This window comes from Girardinichthys multiradiatus, chromosome 14, assembly GCF_021462225.1.
Source record: "Girardinichthys multiradiatus isolate DD_20200921_A chromosome 14, DD_fGirMul_XY1, whole genome shotgun sequence".
NCBI classification, from domain to species: domain Eukaryota; kingdom Metazoa; phylum Chordata; class Actinopteri; order Cyprinodontiformes; family Goodeidae; genus Girardinichthys; species Girardinichthys multiradiatus.
In genome coordinates, this window is record NC_061807.1 from 30,806,076 (window position 1) to 30,829,659 (window position 23,584).

Here is a 23,584-nt window from a genome sequence, read left to right on the forward strand (position 1 = left end):
CAGATTTTCGCATTACAGTTCCTTATTTCAAAGACAGGTTTTCTACAGATGATCCTCTGGAGCCACAGTGCGGCTCCTGACCGTGCAGGTCCTATACTTCCAGTACGAAACCAGCAGAGCGACCAAGAAGAACACAGCAGCAGACCAGGTAACACTGGGAGCTAAAATGATTTTCCCATCGGGCTCGCTGTTGAATAGAGATCAGAAAAGTTAATTTAGTCCTGGCAGCATCTTGCTGTAGAGCAGACCAGACTATGAAGTATACTTGCCCTGTGCTGCGACCAGAGGGTGAGTTTGTGTCTTCTACAGGAGGAGCAACATCAGGGTACAGACACAACCGTCTGTCGGGGCAAAACACTTCCCCTTGGTATCCTTTCATCTGAGAATATAAGAAAACAGATAAAAAAGGCTGTGGAAATTCAGATGAGAACCTGATGTGCTGAAAACTGTACTCATACAGATTGATGGAAATCTTTTGTACATTTATTTACGATATTTTTATACTTATATCCACTCAATGTACAGTTGTAGCCAAAAGTCTTGGTAGTGACACACATGTTTTGTGGCTTCAAAGGCATTTTATAAATTAAAAAAAGCTTTTATTAGCACATGAATAAAATGTACATGACTATAATATTTGCAATGTTGACCCCTCTTTATAACTTCTACAACCTTCCTTTCAGCACACTGGAAATACGCTTCAGGTATAAAATTCTGTCTGTTGGTGACCACTTCCTGTCTTATATGTTTACCTTCACCTTGTTTACAATTTGTTTGTCACGTCTTCGTCTAAGGGTTTCATCTCACTGTGTATCTAGAATCACTCACCTCCACTTGCTGCCAGTACAGAGCAAGCTCTGCACTGCAACCAAATTTCTCACCTTCCAAATTTAATAATCCAGAAAACTGTTATTTGAGGTTAAGCAGCACTTTACTGCATGTCAAGCTATTCTGCTACAAAACGGTGGCTGTTTGAAGAAGACAATGTTTTTAAAGCACATCTGTCTTTCATAGCACTCCGCGAAATGGATCAGTAAGGATTTCACCTGATTAAGCTCTTAAGTAAAAATAGATCTGATTACTGTGTTTGATAATCAAAAACATTATTAAATTGAATATTTAAAACCAAAAAAAATACAAATTTATATATGCATATATAAATTTCAACAGTAAACATTGATTATTTGTTTAATTGTAAAATACATTTCGTTTTACAAGATTATTTTTTTTAAATCCCATGAGAAGCAGTATTTCCCTTTATATTACCTGAACGGCGCCCCCTGCTGGACAGTCTACCCATTCAGAGCCAGGTAGCTGGATCTGGTACCTGTTCAGTCCAGAACATCTGTGTCTGTAGCAACGACCCTCAGCAGAGCTGCTGATCCGAACAACACTTCCCTGAAAGACAGGAAGAGAAACAATGCAGGGTAAATATGTTTAGGAGATAGATAGATAGATAGATAGATAGATAGATAGATAGATAGATAGATAGATAGATAGATAGATAGATAGATAGATAGATAGATAGATAGATAGATAGATAGATAGATAGATAGATAGATAGATAGATAGATAGATAGATAGATAGATAGATAGATAGATAGATAGATAGATAGATAGATAGATAGATAGATAGATAGATAGATAGATAGATAGATAGATAGATAGATAGATAGATAGATAGATAGATAGATAGATAGATAGATAGATAGATAGATAGATAGATAGATAGATAGATAGATAGATAGATAGATAGATAGATAGATAGATAGATAGATAGATAGATAGATAGATAGATAGATAGATAGATAGATAGATAGATAGATAGATAGATAGATAGATAGATAGATAGATAGATAGATAGATAGATAGATAGATAGATAGATAGATAGATAGATAGATAGATAGATAGATAGATAGATAGATAGATAGATAGATAGATAGATAGATAGATAGATAGATAGATAGATAGATAGATAGATAGATAGATAGATAGATAGATAGATAGATAGATAGATAGATAGATAGATAGATAGATAGATAGATAGATAGATAGATAGATAGATAGATAGATAGATAGATAGATAGATAGATAGATAGATAGATAGATAGATAGATAGATAGATAGATAGATAGATAGATAGATAGATAGATAGATAGATAGATAGATAGATAGATAGATAGATAGATAGATAGATAGATAGATAGATAGATTATTACAGACTTGTCCAAATAACATAAAAAACAAAGAGGATAAAAAAAATACATAAAAAAGAAAATTCATAAAAAAACTCCTAATCTTTTAGGAGGCAGTCGTACCAATGTTTCCAATGTGCAGATATGTATCTTACTGCACTATATTTAATGTTAGTCAGCAGTAGAATAATTCTATTATTAGATTCTGAAAACTGAAAACTACTAAGTCATCAGCATACATCGGGTGGTTTACAACTGTGTCTCCAACCACACAGCCAGTTTTACACAGACTTAACTGCTTAGAAAGGTCATTCATATAAAAATTGAACAATACAGGTGAGAGAATGCCTCCCTGTCTGAACTGTTTACTGTTTAAATTTCCTTCCTGTTTTTATATATCTTACCATCTATAAGATTACTGATTGAATAAAGATCTAATAGAACATGTACAAACATTAAAACCTAACTATAAAGCTAAGCCTAAAACCAGGTTTTAACCTTTAAAAATCACTTGGATTTGTGGTAACTGCATTTTGATCCCTCTTTGTCAATATTGTCCTGTAAGGTTTTAATATTTCGCATTGACAGTAAACACACTCACCTGTCTGATGAGGCTAGAGAAGAAGCAGCGGCTGTCAAAGCCAAAAATCTCTCCACTCCAGTTATGTGCAGGAGACCATTTTGTGTTTTCTTGCTTCCAACATTCACTCTGAAGAAGACAAAAATAGTTTAAAACAAAAAAGCTTTCACAGTTGAAAGGAAACATCCTGAGATTGCATGAAAAACCCTGAGAGTTCAGGAAGTTAAAACACATATGTGGATATAATTTGGTGTATTTTTACAGGAAAATGTTTTAAAAATAATAAATGTACACAGGATAGAAAAAAAACAAGAGCCAATGACTTCCTTATTGTAAAGATGACAACTCACTCCATTCTCCAGGGGTTTATAGAGCCGACACCCTTCCAGGTACTGATCAGTCTGACACTTCCCCTTGTGGAGGTGAAGAAAGTGACATCCAACTCCACTAAGAGCAGAAAAACATGCTTAAAAAATGAATAAACTTTGTTCCTGCTTTAAACAAATACAAGGTTAGAACTCTACCTTCCAGAGCAGAAAAAGGATGATGAGTTGTCTGTGCAGGTCAACGGTGACCCAAATGCGTCTCCTTCACCTGATAAAAGAAATCACCCTCAACCTGGGTCCCCCTGCAGGTTTCTATGTTCATGCTGCATGTCAGCATTGGCTCTTACCATCTCCCCAGACCAGACTCTGTGCCTGGCTCAGGTTCACAGAGTACCATCCTGTGTCCTGTAATGCTGCTAATGTGACTGGGTCGATCCGGACTGTGGTCGGGTCTCCCAGCGACGCCGCCATGATGGACCCCTGAAGGACCCGGGACTCCCAGTGAGAGGAAACCTTGCGTCCAGTTACATCCTGAAGAATGAAGGTTAAAGTCATGGCATAGTGGAGTTTTACTCAGCATACACTGTTGGACTTAATTTTCTCAGTACCAGGTTCTCCAGTGGCCCACCCAGTTCAGGATCAGTGGACATCAAGTGTTTCTGAAGGGCTGAGATGATGGTCGGAGTGTAAATCCTCATCTGTCCAGATCCATCTGAGTGAATCACTTTATTTCGAGGAGAACATGAAGCACCTACTTCAAGAAAAGAAAACAGAGATCAGACCAATAAACTCAGATAAAACTCAAACATAGACCCAAAAGTAGATGGGATCTCTCCTAAAATTTGATCAAAGCCGCAAACATTTTATTAAATTATGTTTGTCAAGACTACAAGAAAATAACAGATACAAGAATGTGAGGAAATTAGAGGGTCTCTAAAAACCTTGATGAGAAGATGAGCAGTCTTGCCAGGAGCTGAAGAGATCTTTAGAGAACCCAAGCGCATGAAACATCTCATGGATAACAGTCTGGAGAGCAGATAATCAAACGTCATAACCACAATCACCTAATTTCTGCTATTTCTCAGACAGATTGCTTCATGTGATCAGAACCCATCATTTTATTCAAACCTGGACTGTAGTCTGGTGACTATATGCAGCTCCAGTCAGCCTGTCCCTGCAGAGGACCACCACACCGGCCACAGGTCGTCCCAGGGCGTCTGTCTGGCAGTGGACAGCGTAAGCTAGGACGCTGGGCTGAGTGTACAGGAACCAAAGAGGAAAAAACTGTGAATAAAAAACTTTTATTAGTGAGCCTTAGCATCTTAGACAGTAAAAATATACACCAGGTGAGGGCGTTAAGGGTCCATTTAACTGGTTCAGTATTTAATTGGTATGAAGAGCATGGATGAATGCTGCTTGACATTTAATATCCTGTCCAATATTGCATCCAAGCCATCCTGTGTAACTGGGAAAACACACCCACTGATATTGCGATGACGATTCGATATATTCTACAGCTTAAGATAAAATCGGTTTCGTGATATAAAGCGACATCATCTTTTAAACATAAAACAAAACCACAGAAAGAAACCTGGTCTAAATGAAACTATAGAGTGTTAAATTAGTACAAGAGAAAATATGTCAAATGTTTCCAAGAAATAAACAAACTCAAACTTCGATCAGATGTAGTATAATGGATCTTTACCTCTGCTCTACATTTGTCAGTGGCTTGTACATGGATGTAAATCAGGAAGTCTGTGTCAGGAAGTCCAGTTCCTTCCGGTCTGACAACGGTCCCGTGAAGAGAATTAGGCTCTGGGTAAACGTAACATCCAGACAGATGGTCATCTGGGATCTGTTCATGCAGAGGGAAGGTAAATATGGTCTGATAACATCAGGAGAAAAACAGAGGAGTTACTGGACTGATCTCTGCTTACTGTGACATGAAGACAAGTTTCAGTCCTATAGTTTCTGTTGGCTCTTCCACATCTGGGATCAGAAAACTGTTGTTAGTAAATTAAATAAAAAAATTAAGGAAGTAATGATATTTGATCCCTGGTCTAACTTTGAATCAAGACGACCCACTATAGTGGCAAAAGCATTAATCTATCTGCCCTCAAACACATATGAACTTAAATAATATCCCATTCCTACTCCATAGGGAACAATATGGTGTCTCTCCATCCTTTGCTGCAGTGATGTCCAAAGTCAATCCTGAGGGGATGGTGTCCTGCATGTTTAGATGATTCAGATGGTCCAACATACCTGAATTAACAGAACTTGATGACAGGCTGAGGAGGTCATTCAGCAATGAATCAGTTATTAGAGCAGCTATACATCTAAAACAAACACTCCCTCCATTTCTGCTACCTGTATGACCCCCTCTCTTTTCCAATGGTTATAATCAGTCTGACAGAGAGAGGTATCCCAATCATTGTGGTTTTTAGTATAACAATGACCATCAGTGGGACCCTTTGTGAGGTTCCTTGAGACGACATTGTTGTAAATAAGCGTCGTTTAATTAAATAATCTAAACTGAAACTATCTGTGTAGTTATGCTGCTATAGGCTTAGGCTGCTGGAAGACATAATGACCACTTTCACCCTCTTCACTACATTCCCACTTTAGACATTAGAAATACATTCTAATTATTACTAATTATATGTGCTCTTTTTCAGACTCTAACCTTGAAAACTGGCTCAGAGTTTATCTGTTCTTTCTTTCTAGGTGAAACAACTAAAGGAGCTACATCCATTAACATTTACTTTTCCTTCCCATAGAAGTACTCCTGGATCAGTGCTTCTTTGTTCTCTTTGTGTCTCTGCTCTGTTCTCTCAAACCCCCAGTCGGTCGTGGTAGATGGCCGCTCACACTGAGCCTGGTTCTGCTGGAGGTTTCTTCATGTTAAAAGGGAGTTTTTCCTCTCCACTGTCGCTACATGCATGCTCAGTATGAGGGATTGCTGCAAAGTCAACGCCAGTGACTGTCCACTGTCTCTACATGCTCATCCAGGAGGAGTGAATGCTGCAAGTCACTGACTCAATGCAATCTGCTGGGTTTCCTTAGACAGAAAAACTTTTTATCCAATTTGAATAAATAACTAACCTCAGCACAAAGAAGCAACAAGTTGACAAACAACATCATGCTGGGAACGATGAAGGTGGTGTGAGGGGTACATATGTTTATCTTGAGCATGTGTGTGTGTGCAAGTGAGTCCATGAAGCACTGTCGATGTTGATGGTACGTTGGAATGTTCATCAACCGGCCCAGTCCTGAGCAGGTCCACAGATGTCCTCAGGGAAGGGAGGGAGCAGAGGGAGCAGAGGAAGCAGAGCATCATGTTAACATAACTTCCAGGAGAAGTTGAAGATAGCCAGCCATCAAGGCCGTGCAGGGGAGCCAGATTCAGAAAAACAATAATTATTTGGGTAAGGCTGACTCTTAATTTTCCGTCAGCCTTGAGAGTCTCGCTGGTGCTTCTCAAAGGCGAATCCAAACAGCAAATTCCTGGTCTTTCTGCCAGATCCGAGTGAATAACTTTCTCCAAGATTTATCCCATTTCACCCCTGAGTCCAGGAACCGCAACCTGCCTGCGATCCTGTGTAAGGATCACATCCAGTCTGCGATTCAGCTCACGTAACATCTCAGTCTGAGTGTTGATCGCTCTGAAGATCCCATCACACATGCCAGGCAGCCTTACAATGGCCAGAACAGCTGCTGACACTCTCCAAATTTCTCGATATGCCAGGTAACCGCTGACTCCAAAAAGCAGAAATCCTGATATCAAACATCCAGTTATATACACATCTTCCACATCCTCGACTGACATTATCGACAGACACACAATCCTCCACTTCTGCCAGGAGTCTATCGTGTATCCGGAGAAAAACGTCCAGTCCGGACAAGTTGGGCTCTTCTTCACCCTGTCTTCTCCTCGAGAAAATTTGATCAATTGCATGAGAGACCAGCTGACCAAATCCATAACTAAGAATTTGGAAGATTTGCAAAAATAGGCTCCAAAGACAAGACACATAGCTGATGCACTGCAGATATGGGTGGTGGTGGGAGACAGAGAAAAAGCGTCCTCCTCCACCGAGAGCAGAAAGAAAGAGTATGCTGCAGCATCTAGAGTTGCTTCACTGGGACTAAGGGGCCTAGTCCAACTCCTGGAAAAACAAATTCAGCTCAACAACAAAAAAAGAAAAAAAAACAGGCCCAAACCATAATCTCCTCAGCACCAAACTTTATAGCTGACACAGCGCTGTTAGGCAGGTGTTTGGCAGGGAACTGCTGGAACCCAGACTCTTTCATGGTACGGACAGAGAAAGACATGGTTTATCACTCTGGAGAACACGTCTCAGCTGCTTTAAAGTCCAGCGGCGCTGTGGTTTACATCACAACAACTTTGCGTTGCACTTGGTGATGCATGGCTTGGATACAGCAGCTAGACCATGGAAACCCAATCCATGAAACTCTCTATGCACTGTTCTTGAGCTAATCTGAAGGCCACAGGAAGTTCAGAGGTCTGTAGCTGTTGACTGCAGAAGGTTGCTGACATCTACACTACGCATGGTACCACGCTGGAATTCACTGAGCTCCTGAGAGAAACCCATTTTTCCATAAATGTTTACAGAAGCTGTATGCATGACTAGGTGCTGCATTTTATCCCTCTGTAACCTTGGGAGCTGTGGAAACACCTGAATTCAATGATTTGGGTCTGTGAGTCAATACATTTAGTAGTATAGTGCATCACTAGAGCATTTCTTTGTGACATTGTCTTAAACATGAAAAACTAGTGATTTTGCATATAAACGTCACTGAAAACCGGCCAAATGAGTGAGCCACATACTGTGCGTACAAACCTGTTGTAGTTCAGCAAGCTTGAATTCCTCCAAACAAACTTGCAGTATTTGTTGATGTCTCTGCTCAGAAGAAATGTTCTTACAGTTCTGTTCACTGATAGACAAATCAGGTTAGTTCCCATATATGTGATTGTGTGTTAGTGTGTCATGTCTGCTTTTTACCTGAAAGTAAAGAAGACACCACCCTCACAGCCTCTTCCACAGCTTTCTCCAACCTCTCTTTCTCAGCTTCAGGCAGTTTGTAACTTTCTCTGGCTGTCCAGGTTTTTATCCTGATTGGCTGCAAAAGGCTGGAGGAAGGTTGGACTACGCTTCCCAGGAGGCTCCTCCGTGTGACTTCAAGTCTCGAATGTCTGCTTAGACGTCCAGGGCTTAGCTGGTGCTTCTGCCCAGTCAGAGCTCTGAGTCTGGTATGAGTGGATGTTGCTCTAACCACTCTGACCTGAGTCCGAACCTCATCAAAAATACACCAGTGGTGAGCAGCAGGCAGTTCAACCACCAACACTGTTAACACCAGCAGCATCCATACCCAGATTCTCTGGGGTGGAGGAAAAAACAGTGTTAGAGATAAGTCAGACTTTGATTTATAAACTTGATCAGGATGCAGCTGCATTTGTGTTAAGACCAGTAAAAACTAAATGTCCAACAGCCTTTCAATAAAGATTTCTACATAATATGAAAGTTCACCACATACTGAATGCTATCTGCGTCATATTTAGGTTTTAAAAATATCAACCTTGGTTTTCCTTTTACTGAGTCAGTTTTATAGTTTGTCAAAGATTTATCATTTCCTTTTTTGTGTACTTACAGTTTCATTTTAGTTTCTTAAATTCTATGTGATATTTTGTGTTTTCATGTTTTAATGTGTATCGTATGTTCATTTGCTTTCCTGTAAAGCACTTTGAATTTCCCCACGTATGAACGGTGCCATATGAAAAACCTCTTCTAGAGAAAAATTAACAATGAACAGTAAAACACAGTGGTGTCAGCACCATCCTGTGGGAATGCTTTGCTTCACGGGGAAGGTGAAGCTGGTCAGAGTTGATGGGGAAATGGATGGAGCTACATACAGATAACTCCTGGAAGAAGACCTGTTAGAGGCAGCAGAAGACCTGATGATGACCAATGAAGGTGTATTATATTTGTATTTTAGCTAAATCTGCCACTCATACTGCTTCTCTTTCCTTGTTCACCATGTTACAAACTGGAAGCAAAGAAAACTGTGCAACCTAAAAAGGAAATGTAAAACTAAAAATGAACACTATATAAACAGCAACATTTAGGTCTGCAAAAATCAAACAAGGATGTCTTTGTTTGAGGAAAGTAAGACTTTAAAATCCATATTAAAAATGTAGCAAATCATCCAAACCATCACAGTGTTTTTCTGTGAATAACACATTAGCATAGTTTAGTTTTAAAAGCCTTTGTGTAAAATGCTGGAGTTAAAATAGGTCTAACTTTAAAAGTTGAAACATTTGTAGGAGAGTCTCTGTTAAAATGAGCTCAGATGTTGCTACCAACAGGTCACACTTCCTGCTTTTAACAGTTAATCAGAGGCAGCTCAGCTTTAAATAGTCGGCTAGTTTTGCACCCATGCTGATCCTGACGAAGGCAACGATACATGCTTTAAAAGAGAAAGACGGAGTTCGCTTACCTGGATTTGAACTGCGACCTCCCCTGCTTCAGATGGTTTTCTGTTCTGCTGTGAAGCATGGAGTCTCTTCTGTGACTCCATCTATCCTGCAAAGCTTGGATCAAAACCTCTATCCTCCTTCCAGCATTTCGAAATAAGAGTTTACTCAGGACTCAGTGAGTATTTCCACAGGACTCCAGAATACAAAGCACAATGCAACAACCCCCTCAGGTGAACAAGCCCTCCCCCCTCAATAAACAAACATCACACAACACAATAAAAGTGCAAATCGTTTAATCTCAGCCACATTTTTACTTATATACAGTGAAGTTGACCTTATTAAATCATAAAACCACGTTCTCTTTTATTTACCTAAATACATTGCAAATTTTAAAATTTCTGGCTACTCCACATCGACCTCAATACATTCAACAAAGCAAAAATTAAAACACAAAAGGAACTTAAAGGGGAAAAATACCGATCTGTTGCTTGCTGAAATTAAAACACCTTAAAATGTACAATAAGAACATGAATGGCACACCGCGAGTCTCCTGTGTCAGAAAGCAATCGAGTCCTGCAAGATGTTGAGGTTATCTAGGGAATTTGGGGCCCTCTTCGTCACCTGGGCGCCTCACACTCCTCACACGTGTCACTAAATCAGGCACCGAAGAGATTGTCATCGAAACATTGACTTTTTGTTGGTTACATTCACCCGCTTGGAAAGGGTTTACTTCAACAAGTTTGCACTAAAACAACGTTTGAAAAGTTATTGCCAGCTTGCAGGGTGCACATGCATTTTTCTAAGTTATAATCAAGCCACTAAAGTGTTGATTCGTGCATATGTGAAGCAAATACGAGCCTGTGTGTGCGGTTGTGAATCCAGGACGCCTTGATTTACCTAAACTGTCTACAGGAAACTCCTCAAAAGGCACTTAAACAGAGGGAGAAATGACTGCTTTCTGCTAATATTTTTCAGCTAACATCGGATTGGATGCAAGTGGCAGAGGTATGCAGAGAAGGTTCGCACATGTCCAGTCAACACCACCATCCGCTGGAAGAATAAAATGCGATCTCATTCACGCAGCTGCAGACACACAGACGCCATCATTTTTGTTTTTAAGAACTCAAATCATTCAGTCCGACAGAAACCTGCCTCAGTAGCTGGATAGGGAAGGTCCTACTGTGCAAAAGTCTCCCTTTTCTGTGCAGCCAAGCATGATTTAATTAAGTGTACATCTAAAACTAATCGACCATTTGTCTCAACATACGTCAGCAATGGCCGTCGTCTAGATTTATTAGGGAGATCCTCAAAAACAGTCCAATAATTGATTTAAAGTGTCAACAAGTCAAACAATTTAAAAAAAAAAGGCACCAGACGTGCACAGGGAGGATGAGTCTTCCTGGGGGAGGCGCTCCTGTGCTCAAAGTCAAACAGAAGTGGAAAGACTGGGTTCAAGTTGTTAAGAGTGTAATGGGGAAAGAGAGGAGGTGTGAGGAAGTCATTCAGGTGAGCATGGGAATGTCATCCTCTGAGGTGGTATCCTCAGACAGCGGGATAAGTAACACCTCGTCATCTGAAGAAGAGGAGGAGGTGGAGGAGAATGAAGGGGAGGCAGAAAGAGGCATGTAGTTGGTGGAGGCAGAGGGCGAGGCTCTGAAGAGGGAAATACTCAGGCCTATTGTTTGGAAGATGGAGGCCAGGGAGGGGCTGCTTGGAGCGACGGCATCAGGAGGAGTGTGGGGAGCGGCCGGCGGGGGAGCTGGGGGAGCATATGGAGGGGGAGGTGTGGGGGATGGTGGGGACAGTGGCAGGAAAGGAGCCGAGGCTTCCCCCTGCTGCTGCTGCTGCAGCTGCTGCTGCTGCTGCAGCTGCTGCTGCTGCTGCTGCTGCTCTGTCTGAGCCAACAGGCCAAGTTTTTGCGGCACCGGCTGGTTGACTGCCTCCACGGCCGACGAGGATCTCGCGGGGGAGGACTGGGCTGCTTCCTGACCAGAGGGAGCAGAGTTCGGGTCCTGCTGGTTGGAGCCGGAGGTCTGATTCTGTCTGCTGGAAGTTCTGGGGATGAGGCCCCACCGCCTCATGCGGCGGACGGCGCGGCGGACGAAACGTGGCCTGCGTCTGCGGTGTGGCGAGTTGGTGGCGTCCTGACGGAGGAGCTGGAGGATCCCCCTCAAAGATAGAGACGAGGTCTGACAAAGGAGAAAATGGAAATGAGCACATTGACTGAAAACAACAACACCACCACCTGACTGCAAGCACTAGTCACTCTCTATTCACAAGTAATAAGCAGCGTCAGATGAAGCAGAATATCGTTAACTCCTGTTGCTGCTCACAACCTACTTGGGGGAAGAATTATGTTTGTGTACAAAGGATGAGCGCTATAGACCTAAAATTTAATCTAGATATTTATTGCAACGACGAGAAAAGCCATAGGCAACATAAAAAGTCAAGGAGAACCTTATAATCATATTAGGTAAATTAGAATATGTGTTCTGATGAGGCCCATTCATCAGATTAAAAGTACCTTTAAAATATAAAAACCTTTAAGCAGGTACTAAACACACATTGAGCCCACATTTCTGTATCAACAATGTTTTTATTGGTTTGATGTAATATTCTTAGCTGTAAGCGGAACATCACCTAAAATCTAAAAATAAATTTGTAAATAAGGAAATAAACTTATTGTAAGGAAGTTTCTTTTTGTACAAATTCACTGGTTCCTCTCCACTGTGGCCACATGCTTGTACAGGAACCAGTGTACAGTATGTGACTGGATACAATCAGCTGAGCTTCTTCAGATGACTTTTTACCAACTAGCACCAACAGCTTTGACAGTGTGATTGAATAGTACTGGACTCTATGTACCAACATCTGAATGTGACTAAATAACTGGGTTATAATGCAAAGAACTGGTCTGGTTTGAACTGGGTGCCTTTGTCTCGTAAAGTGTCTTAAGACGACATTTGTTGTGAACCAGCGCTATTTAAATAAACTGCTTTGAATTGACGCTGCATCCACCTTAGCACACCATAAAATAAATATCAACTGAAATAAAGGACTTGAAATGAAGAGTCGGGTGTAGTGTGCTGCTTTCTGACCTCATTGGGATTCTCTGTGGGGAAGTCCTCCACCGGGGGGATGATGCCCTGGGCGATCAGCTGGCCGTAGGACGGAGGAGCCTGCTGCTGGATCAGCTCTGCTTCCATCCGGCTTATTGGAGCAAACATGCTGCAGCAAAAACAGATGTGTTCAGAGGCATTCACACAATGTCAGGAAATGTCAGCACACTATTTTTTTTACAGCACAGATGTTTATTTTATTTGTTTTACAGAAAAATTGAACTCAAAAATCACAAAATCCTCATGTTCTTAACCTTGTTTTGTACCCCTCTGAGACAGACTTTCATGTTTGAGGAGTTCACCTTAAGCCTTTAGAGGGTTTCACAAGCCTTAATGATTTCGTACAAATGCTGCACATTTTTATAAGCACACCCAACATGACTCATGGGTCTGAGACAAGCCAGAACATGACAAACTTCTCTTGTTTTTCTCAGGTGATTGACTGCAGAGCGTGCCGAGGATTTATCCGGTGGTGCTATTGGGAAACGAAATATCTGCTGAAACAAACTATCAACCCAAACATTAAGTACAGGAAAAGCCGTTTCAGGTCTAAGTAACTAACATTCAAAATTGACCACTCTAATTAACAAATCTAAATGTTGGCCATCAACATGTTTTTTCAGGATACTGACTGTTTTTGACTGAGTAGGAAATAAAACTAGTGAGTTGTGGCAAAAGGCAGAGAAATTAAAACTACAATTTCAAGCAAAAAAATGAAGCAACCTCCTTTGGTTTTGGCACATATGAAACTCTGTAATAGTTCATGCAGACAAAGTGATGACGTTTCTCATCGAGGTGCTGCGAACGGCTGATTAAATCAATGGAGCTGCGTCTGGATTATAAGGTTTTATTTTTGGCAAACCCACTGGTGGAAGGAAACAACACGATGGGCCTAATAAGTGACGGAAGTGGTTTTATATGCAAAAAGAATGATTGGTTTTCATTCTAAGGTATTTAAAAATAGGCATGCAAATGAGGGTGGGGGAATTCCTGTCGACCTTAAAGGTTTAAATCTGAGACGTAGGACACAAGGAAGAAAGGAAGTAAGGGAAGGATGGAGGGATGACATAAAGGAGGAATGAAAGGACGGACATGAGAGGAAACGGGAAGTAAGTAAGGAAGAAAGAAAGACAGTAAAGCAAGGAAAGAGGGAAAAAAGGATATATGGCAGCAAAAACAATGGCAGGAAGTTAGTAGAGAAGGAAGGAAAGAAAGGAAGCTAAAATAGATACAATGAAGGAATGAAGTAACATAGGAAGAACATAAAGAAAAGACAGAGAGACGGACAAAACATTTAAGGTACAGGAAAAAAAATCTGGAAATACAAATATTCTTTTATACTTCTTTTTTCTTTTTCCACACTCATCCAGACCTGGAAAACTCTGGAATCAAGTTTCGTACTGAAAGTCTGCTGAGGAGACCAGCAAGGCTTTCTTTGCCAAGCTGAGATGGAAGTGGGTCACAGAGGAGAAGTTACCTGTACTCTCTGGTCCTGAGTGAGTACAGCTTACATGTGCAGCCCATGGCGATGACCAGCAGCAGTCCACATATGAGGCTGCCCACCGTTGCCGCGGTGATGACCTTGCGGGGCAGCATGACGGTGCAGTTGAGTTCGTCCGTGCCGTCTTTGCAGTCCACCTGTCCGTCGCAGCGCCAGCTTTCAAACACACACCTGCAGGAGGAACAAAGAGCCGTTTGTTATGAAAATATGCAGCAGATTTACCTCCATAAGAAAATTCAGGCTCTAACACCAACCATCAGCCCTAAAGAGATCACGTAACAGAGTAGTGGATTTACAGTGTATTGCTTGTTTGTTGTATTTTAACCAAGTTGTTTTTAATTTATATAAACATTTATATAAATAAAGACGGAATAAAAATATAAACATCTATACAAACGTTTCTGTGATGTAGTCTATCTATAAAAATGAGAACAAGACGAAACAGGAGGTAAATTCGATCATCTCGTTTTCCCAGCTCCTACTCAGAAAGTGTCAGGCTAACTATTAATAGAGGCAAAAACTGAAAACTGGTTTCTGTCAATTTTATGCCTTCGATTGAGAGATCCGCCTAGAAATCGACTAGACCGGCCCTGATCTGTGAGCAACCGGTCAGAAACTAAGAGGTAGATGAGTGAAAGCACCATGCATAAGCACTCCCAGGTTGTCTTTAGTGTGAGATTTATTATTGAATGAAGAAGTGATTTCCATTTATCCTTTTGAAGCATCCAATTCTCTGCTTTGGAAGATGTTGGGTTGGGAAATCTTTCAAACATCTTACAGTTCAACTAAAAGTCCACTAACTCTACAGGTAGACTGATGGGTACTATTAGTATTGCTAACCACGCTTACTATGCTAATTGTGCTTAACGCTTACATAAGATGTTAAAGGCAGTTTAAGTTTAATACATGTAATTTTCCTTCCCATAGAAAGTACTCCTGGATCAGTGCTTCTTTGTTCTCTTCGTGTCTCTGCTCTGTTCTCTCAAACCCCCAGTCGGTCGTGGCAGATGGCCGCTCACACTGGTTCTGGTTCTGCTGGAGGTTTCTTCCTGTTAAAAGGGAGTTTTTCCTCTCCACTGTCGCTACATGCATGCTCAGTATGAGGGATTGCTGCAAAGTCAACGCCAGTGACTGTCCACTGTCTCTACATGCTCATCCGGGAGGAGGGAATGCTGCAAGTCACTGACTGGATGCAATCTGCTGGGTTTCCTTAGACAGAAAAACGTTTTATCCAATTTGAATAAATAACTGAATCTGATTGCACTGTTCAATGGTTAGGATTAATTGGAATTTATTAACCTGACTTTGTAAAGTGCCTTGAAACAACATGTGTTGTGAATTGGCGCTATATAAATAAAACTGAATTGAATTATTTTGTCTTTGTTTTACTGCAGAGCTGTGTAACACTGACTGCTCTCTCGCCCACAATGTGAGACCCAACTCTGGTCCTAATACTGCTTCAGACCAATTTATAGTGACAATAAATTAATTGCATGATTTATCAAACAGCTAAACAGTAAATCTGAGCTTTTCCCTCAAATATTAAGTTGGAAATTTATTTAATATAATTATTTTCTTGTTCTAAATGGGTTTCAGTGGAGCGGTGACTCCTCTGCATCATGTCTCTGTTTTTGAGAAAATCATTATTTTAACTCTCTATGAACATTTTATTGTTACCCCAGGTAGTCAGTTTTGTATTGGCAAGTTAGTGCTTTACAAACATTGGTGATAAGAAATTGGCCACAAAATCTCAGATTAATTCCTAAAATAAACGTATAGCAAAAAGAAGACCCACAACCTACAGATGGTAACAGCATCCATCAGACGAAGCTCAAACCAATATAATGCATCCAGTTAACATGTTGACGTGTACGTTTTTCACTCTGACCTGTTGCTGTCACAATGAAAGGTCCCAGGCTGACAGACGCTGCAGTCCTTCTCATCGCTACCATCAGTGCAGTACAGCTGGTAGTTGCACCTCTCTGTCACCGGGTAACATACCGGTGTGCCTGCGTAGCGGCTGGCCGCCAACGTTCTTTGTCCCGTCAACCCGCAGGCGAACTGGTTCTCACTGCAGCCCCTGCAGCCTTGCTCGTCCTTCCCGGTCTCAGGACAGTCCCATTTCCCGTCGCAGCGCTGCTCCTTGGTGAAGCAGCCTCCTGCTGCTCCCTCGCACCGCGTCTCCCACGGAGGACAGTAGCTGCCCACATGGAACGTGGCTTTAAAACCGGTCCCCAAGGAGCCGGCAGCTTTCTCAAAAACCAGCGACATGAGCCCGGTGTGGGACTCGACTTTGACAGACTTGTAGTTAAATGTACTGGTGATCTGATAAAATGCAGAAAGACATCAGTATATTCAAATATATAGTGTGAGTTATACGAAATGTTTGGTTGCATTGTTCAGCAATGTAAACTCACATTTTTGATAGCGTCTCCTTTGCCCTCCTTCTGGTTGTAAACAATGAGTCTGTCCGAGGGCCCCAGCAGAATCTGTTGCAGGTCCAATCTTAGCGGCCTGGAGTCCTGAGGGTCCAGAGTCCAGAGACAGGACATCATGCCACTCACAGACGATGGAGAGGAGAAGGTCCCATAAAAGTCCTGAAGAAGGCCCCCGCAGGGCCACTCAATGGGAGTGGGTGTGATCACATGCTCCTTCTGAGTGGGCTGCTCTCCAACACTCTGCTCCAGGTCCCTCTGCAGCGACCAGGTGTCAGGGAAGGGGTACCGCTCCGTTGATCTGACCCAGTTTTTATCAATGAGTTTGCTTTCTTCAGTGTCCAGGCCTGCGTTCCGGCCTGTATAGGTCACAGGTTTGGACTCTGGGTAGTCTACATAATCATCACAGCCCACCTCATCCAAGCCGTTGTAGAGGCCGTCACCGAGACACTCCACCTGCCCATTACAGCGCCAGGAGAAAGGGAGGCACCGACCCCCGGGACATCGGAATGACGTCTCTGGGCAGTCCCCCGAATCTGGACAATTGTAAACAGGAGAAGATTAAAAAGAAGAAACACAGTGAGAATTTTAGACAATATAAACTTTAAGCAAGAAAAACCCGGGCGCCCCATCACCTTACCTCTGGCGTAGTTTAGCATAAATGATGAAACAGGGAACACGTGGGGAGAGAAGTGGTGCACCAGGGTAATATTTCCCCCTGGAAACTCCAACAGCTGTGGCAGCTTGGAGCCACAAAGTACATGCGGCTCTCCTCCAGCTGATGATTTAATAGAAAGCCATTCTTTTTCACACCGCACGGAGAACTGAGAAAAGCTGAGGAAGAATATTACATAAGGAAAAAGCTAATTAGCCCACTGAAAAACAAATGCAACATTCCAACCATCTGTCTGCTCCACAAGATTTTCAACTCGCTAAATAGCAGCAAAGATGCATTTTCATTTATTTCATAAACAATGCGCAACATGTAAAATGGCTTAACATGAGGCGTCCACCTAAGCGACTGAAATAGATTAGAAAAAACCCATCTTTCCAACATGCAAAACAGACTAGTGCAAAATAAATTGATCAACCCACAGAAAGCTTAATCTGGAGTCAAAGACAAATTTAAACTGAAAACCGATGCGGTAGGCCAGTCCAATCTGCTGAAATATTATTGCTGCAGCTCAAGATGCTGCTCAATAGTCTGTGTGGCCTTCATATGTTTATATGCATGCCTGACAACATTGGGTCATGCTCCTTTTGTAATAATGGATGGTGTCCTGGGATACCTCCTCCCAGATCCTGACCAGGGCATCACTGAGGTCCTGGAAGGTCTGAAGTGCAACCTGGTGGCGTCAGCAGGACCTAAACATGATGTCGCAGGGATGGTCCATTGGATTTAGGTCGGGGGAGCATGGAGGCCGGGCTATATCATGCACAAGGATGGGTTAAGGACCTCCAACGGCTCCTGTCCAGCTCTCCTAAAGTAACTCTCCTGGAATCACTTCAATGCTCTTGAGGCTGTGTTGGGGACGCTGCAAACCTTCAGGCACTGCCATGTATTGATGCACCATCCTAGTGGAGGTGGGACTGCCTGTGCAACCTCTGTAGGGTCCAGATATCGCATAATACTACCAGTAATTACACTGACCCTGGTCAAATGCAAAACTACTGGAAGCAGTCAAAAAAATTAGGAGGGAAAAATGTCTGTGGCCTCCACCTGCAATACCAGCCCTGTTCTTGGGGTTGTTTAATTGTTGCCCCAGTTGTTAATTTAATTAACACCTCCTTCTACTACAAAACTGACCTGATTAATATTCCAGGAGTTTAACTGACCTAATGTTAAACTCTGATTAAAACTGTTCCTTTAATGTTTCAGAGCAGTGGATATCAGGAGAGGCACAGAATCCACTGCAATCATCAACCAGGAAATTTTAGAGCACTTCGTTCTTCCTTCTGCTGACAAGCAGCAGGACATTGTACCTGCCCACGCTTCCAAAGGTACTAACAGCTGGTTCAATGACCATGGTGTTACTATGCTTGACTGGCCAGCAAACTGGTCTGACCTGACTCCCACATAGAATCTATGGAGTATTGTGAAGAGGAAGATGAGGGACGCCAGTCCCAACAACGCAGATAACCTGATGGCTGATTTCAAAGCAACCTGGGCTTCCATCAAACCTCATCAGAACCACAGGCTGATCGCCTCCATGCCACGCTGCACTGATCCAGTAATTCATGCAAAAGGACATCTGACCAGTTATTAAAGGTATATACTGTACAGCACATGGATGTACTTCTCAGTAGGCTGAGCCTTCCTCATTAAAATTGTTTTATTGTTCTTTGGTAACATTTAAATTTTCAGAGCAACTGAATTTGGGGTTTTCATTTGTTGTAAGATATAATCATCACAACTAAGAGAAATAAAAAACTGAAATTCGTCACATGAATTTAATGAATCTATACAACGTACTGGCCTCACTTTTGAATTAATTTACAGAAATATTTAAATTTATTTATTTATGTGTTTTTCAAGTAGGCTTAAATATTCATACCGGGTTCACCTTCCTCAAGAATAAACAATAATTATATAAAATTGCGTCATGTTTGACTTTAACAAGAATGCTCTTACTTTCTTTATGTAGTGCTATGAGTAATCATATCAATCATATTAAATATTGACCAAAACAACTGTGATTAGTATTCTTATTTTTTGCCATAGTAAAGCAGTCCTACAAACAATGCCAGGTAAAAATATCAACTCTGTTGGCGTTTCACATTAATACACAGAACACTAAACCTTCTCAGCGTCTGTACCTGAGAACAATCGGTTCATCCTCCGAACCCTTGATGACCCAGCAGTCATAGATAAATCCAAAGCGGTAGGACCAGCTGTGGTAAGCAGAACTTCTGATCTCTCCCACTTTACTATCTATGACCTGAGGGGCATGCCCGCAGTGGGCTGGGAAACAACAAAACAAAATGTTTTCTTATTATTTTGAGACAACAGCATTAAACAATAAAGTTCAAGAGAAAAGAATTAAATGTTTTGCCTTTTCATTTTGTTTTATATACTATCACAGCTATGAAGCTTGACTTATCAACTGAGCATGACGGGTGTTTGTTTCATGCTTAATACATTGCTTAATTTATTGCTTATATGTTCCCAATAGATTTATTTGACATTTTAATCAGAACCAAAGCACTGAAAATATTTAATAAGATGTGTACTTACTAAAGCAGTCAGCAGGATCAAAGCGGCTGCATGCTGAAAAGACAGAAGCAGTCAAACAGAGGATACCCAGACAATAGAGAAGCTCTGACTGATGAATTTAAATCAGGAAACTTAAATAAATAAACAATAACTTCTATGATGTCACTTACCTGTTATGGAGGAAATCAGGAGGGCACATAAGGCGTGACTGACTGTCATTGCTGCAGCTCTGCTCATTGAAAGTGTTTAAAATCAATTAAAACTGTGAAGACTTGGATCGTTTAAAGGTAAATGTAAAAAAGAGCCATTTTAGAGGGGGGTGGGTTCAGGAAGACTTCACCTGCAAAGGGGGAAAAACAGAGAACATAAATGATAAGAATGTTTGTGGGAAACACCTTCACCTGAGGAAAAACAGAAGTAACATTTTCTGAAAATATGTGAAAAAACATCAAAAACCATCTAAGAGAATAGGAGCGTGTGGTATATTGTGGCCAAAGTGGCTGAAGAAGGGCAGCAGACTGATGTTCTCCAGTGTAGCAGGTGATTTATTTACAAAAAGAGCAACCACAAATATGTACAAAAATGACTTAAACTTGAAAGTGACAAAATAAACATAACTATACTCAAACCAACCAAAATTAACGTCACGTGCACACAGCTACACTGACCTGGTCCTCCCTCCTTAACTTCTCTCCTGATCTGCTTAAATACCTTCATGCCCTTCCAAACACAATTAACTCAAATGGAATCTTCCATCTTACAGGTATATTCCAACATGAGAAATACTGTCAAATCACTGAGCTACTTCTATCTAGCAACAACCCTGTGTTTAACAATTATATCCTAACTCTAACACATCAAAACTAACAAACAAAACCCTAAAGATAACTTAACACTTTAACAGTTTCTTCTCCCCTCTTCACCTGGTACCTCCTATGACATCACTTCCCTGAAACCTCCAAATACAGGAAGTTAGGCCGCACCTCCTCCTTTAGTTTCTTGAACACAGGTAAGTGGTAAAATCACTAGCTGGAACTAGGCAAATGGAGTTCATCCATTTTACCACAGAGAGATCAAAACATCCAGATGTTTAGCGTTTAATCAATCTCCCATAATAAAATCCTTTATAAAAGGAAACATTTAAGCTCAAAAATAGTTTGGAACAGATTTCAAATCAGGCTGTGAAAGTTTGCTAACTGGGAAGCACGAATGAATTGACAGAAAATGTTTTGGCATCTCATTAACCTGTTCTGCTCCTTCATGATCTACCATCATCATATCGCTCACGCCTCATTACAAATATTTCTAAATATTAGTGGTGCGCAGAAGAAAACTAGGGAGGGTGACGCAGATAACAGGCGTGTAACATAACATTGTTTGCACATTAAGCACCCGCTATAGGAAAAGCAAGGGAAGTCGCTGGGTTTCGTGCTTTAAAAGAGGCATTTATTACCCAGAGGTTTGTAAAACAGATTAAAATGATCAAATTGGTTATGCAGACTTGACATAATTCTTACAACACTGACTGGGCAGCAAGAAAACAGAAATGCTGTGATATCAGCTGTGATTAACCCATCATTTCTTCAATAATTTGTGTTTCTCGCCATCACAAAGTTGCCAATTGTCTCCTTGAACTTTAGGATCTTCAGATCTATATGAGCTGTAGACCCAAATATTATTCTGACAAGCAGAGTTTTTATTTAATGGCACCTGAAATATTATATCTTAGAACTGGGCTATATGAACACAACAGAAAACACAATATTTTTTTCTGTTATGAATGATTTAGATAACATGTTTAGATAATATGTTATAATATTGGTTGAAATGAACAACCCAGTTTATAAGACAGGATCTGTTTCAATACAAACTGAAAAAACAAACTCAATTTAACATAATTCATAACTAATAATATTTATTTTCAAAATTTGCTTTAAACAAAACACACGATTTCTTTCAGCATTGTCGGACATTATCGGTCACAATGTCTCAACTAGCAATATATTGATAGAAAAAAACAAATGCACACTAATTAGTGCAAATATGCTTCAGTACAAGAATTTTAAAAAAAATGCAAACCAAGTTGACAAGTTTACGGTTTGCCATTTCTTCATCATCGTATAAAAGTAATGCCTGGTAGACCACATGTATGACCTGTCTTATTGAATTTTAAAGCCTATCTTTATATTGTTACTATCACCTCGATAAAACATCGTAATAGCTTTATTACCCAGCACTATTCCAGTGTAACCAACTATTGTGTCCTACCTCTGCTTTGTGATTCCCATATTGGGCATTCTGCTATGGGGACTGTGACCTGATATATTACACAGCTCTAACTCAAAGACTTATCGGTGGAGCCCTGAAGAAAAACATACTGTTACACTTCAAATTAAGTGTTTTTCATGATAAATCCTTTACTTTAGAATTTGTTGATCAACACTGCCCAAAAAAAAAAAAAAAAAGGCAACCTCCATCACAGATTTAGTGTTGCATGGTCCTCTGACATACAGCTTTAACTATGTACTAATCTTTAAAAAAGAAAAAGATAAACAGAGGAAGTGATTTTGTAGGAACAGTAATGCTTTTGGTAATCTACATTGTGTAAAATAATCAGTAACTGAACTGTTTCAAGCAACAAAGCACTACAAGACAACATTTCCCCAGGCCGAAGGAACAGGCAGGTTATTTTTGTCTCGTTAGCACGCCAGACAAACAGCGACTTCCTTCCGATAATCTTCTCAACAACGTCCGTAAAAAGGCTACCATTTACAAACTGCCTCCACGTCTATTTCTGCCGTATAACTGACGTCTGTCTACTTAGAGTCATTTGCTGCCGATATTTGTTTGTTGCTTGATAAGGCTCTGCCCCAGGAAACGATATGAACCAAACAGTTTCGGTTTGAAGGATTAACAGCGAGCTAGCTTCTAGCTGCTTACATCCTCTGTTTTCCACAGCTCGTTTGGTCGCGTTAAGAAAACACGAAACAACTCGACAGGTGTTAAAAACACGACACATTTCAGTACCCTCACAAATCATAATATGCAGGTTACAAGCGGCAGTGATAGCATTAAATCATTAAAAACGGCAAGGAGCAAATTCGTTACCGTGCTGTCGGCCTTTCTTGTTGTCAAACTCTGAGCTACTTCCGTGTGACGCGGTTTCATGACACAGTGGGCGGGGCTTGTGACGCACAGAAACAGTTTATCTTTTCATTCATGAAAAAATAAACATCTAGCTCATTTTATTAAATTCATTAGATGTTCATTCTTAACTTAACTATTATCAAACACTGATCCTTCATCTATTCACACAATAGGACTCTGCTGACTGATGAAGTGGGCTGCTAAGGTGCAATGTTGGATTTTTAACACCAGGTGTCAGTGTCGGCTGCGATAAATGTCCTTTAGTTTTCATTCATAGAAATAATAAATTATAATGAGCAAGTATTGAAGAGATATTTTTTCTTACCTATTTATTTCTATGGTTTTCTTTGTAAATTCACCTTCCTTTTAGCTTTTGTTATAGCTACAAAAATATTCACGCTTTTTTATGTTTTAAGACCTTTTACTGGTGAAATCATTATTTCAGTCATGTTACTATTATTAAACTACTTAAAAAACAACAACAGTACTACAAAGTTAAGGTATGGATGTTATATGTTAAAGTTTCATTATTTAGTATAGGTAAATAAGAGATAGTGGTCGGATGATAGA

The 23,584-nt window shown here is 40.7% G+C and overlaps 2 protein-coding genes across 3 annotated transcripts; both read right to left on the reverse strand.

Moving 5' to 3' along the window:
- Positions 1 to 37: 37 nt before the first annotated feature.
- LOC124881245 (leishmanolysin-like peptidase 2) lies at positions 38 to 9,724 on the reverse strand. Of its 2 annotated transcripts, none has more exons than XM_047386790.1 (15): positions 9,619 to 9,724; positions 8,127 to 8,502; positions 7,965 to 8,058; positions 5,040 to 5,091; positions 4,808 to 4,957; positions 4,231 to 4,356; positions 4,044 to 4,128; positions 3,711 to 3,853; positions 3,450 to 3,633; positions 3,301 to 3,370; positions 3,127 to 3,223; positions 2,798 to 2,905; positions 1,267 to 1,398; positions 270 to 379; positions 38 to 187 (listed from the first exon to the last, which is right to left on the reverse strand). In XM_047386790.1, exons 1-15 carry the CDS (start codon positions 9,697 to 9,699, stop codon positions 43 to 45), a joined length of 1,953 nt encoding a protein of 650 aa, XP_047242746.1. In that variant the 5' UTR covers positions 9,700 to 9,724; the 3' UTR covers positions 38 to 42. The 2 variants fall into 2 exon arrangements, with proteins under 2 accessions (XP_047242746.1, XP_047242745.1); XM_047386789.1 differs by having other exon boundaries at positions 3,711 to 3,856.
- Positions 9,725 to 9,874: 150 nt separating this feature from the next.
- Positions 9,875 to 23,106, reverse strand: lrp10 (low density lipoprotein receptor-related protein 10). The gene is made up of 10 exons (XM_047386726.1): positions 22,976 to 23,106; positions 20,038 to 20,207; positions 19,889 to 19,921; positions 19,471 to 19,615; positions 17,294 to 17,487; positions 16,636 to 17,189; positions 16,107 to 16,543; positions 14,195 to 14,389; positions 12,697 to 12,826; positions 9,875 to 11,787 (listed from the first exon to the last, which is right to left on the reverse strand). Exons 2-10 carry the CDS (start codon positions 20,102 to 20,104, stop codon positions 11,101 to 11,103), a joined length of 2,442 nt encoding a protein of 813 aa, XP_047242682.1. The 5' UTR covers positions 20,105 to 20,207; positions 22,976 to 23,106; the 3' UTR covers positions 9,875 to 11,100.
- Positions 23,107 to 23,584: the final 478 nt, after the last annotated feature.

What these genes read in the sequence shown, in the direction of transcription:
- LOC124881245 (XM_047386789.1), bottom strand. Translation starts at nt 9,699, where the DNA reads ATGGAGTCACAGAAGAGACTCCATGCTTCACAGCAGAACAGAAAACCA. An exon ending in CTGCTCATCTTCTCATCAAG is followed by an intron (nt 3,857 to 4,043) that starts GTTTTTAGAGAC and finishes CTTTTCTTGAAG; the next exon opens with TAGGTGCTTCATGTTCTCCT. An exon ending in GAGTCTGGTCTGGGGAGATG is followed by an intron (nt 3,371 to 3,449) that starts GTAAGAGCCAAT and finishes TTCTTTTATCAG; the next exon opens with GTGAAGGAGACGCATTTGGG.
- lrp10 (XM_047386726.1), bottom strand. Translation starts at nt 20,104, where the DNA reads ATGAGCAGAGCTGCAGCAATGACAGTCAGTCACGCCTTATGTGCCCTC. An exon ending in TGATCCTGCTGACTGCTTTA is followed by an intron (nt 19,616 to 19,888) that starts GTAAGTACACAT and finishes GTTGTTTCCCAG; the next exon opens with CCCACTGCGGGCATGCCCCT. An exon ending in TATGCTAAACTACGCCAGAG is followed by an intron (nt 17,190 to 17,293) that starts GTAAGGTGATGG and finishes ACAATTGTCCAG; the next exon opens with ATTCGGGGGACTGCCCAGAG.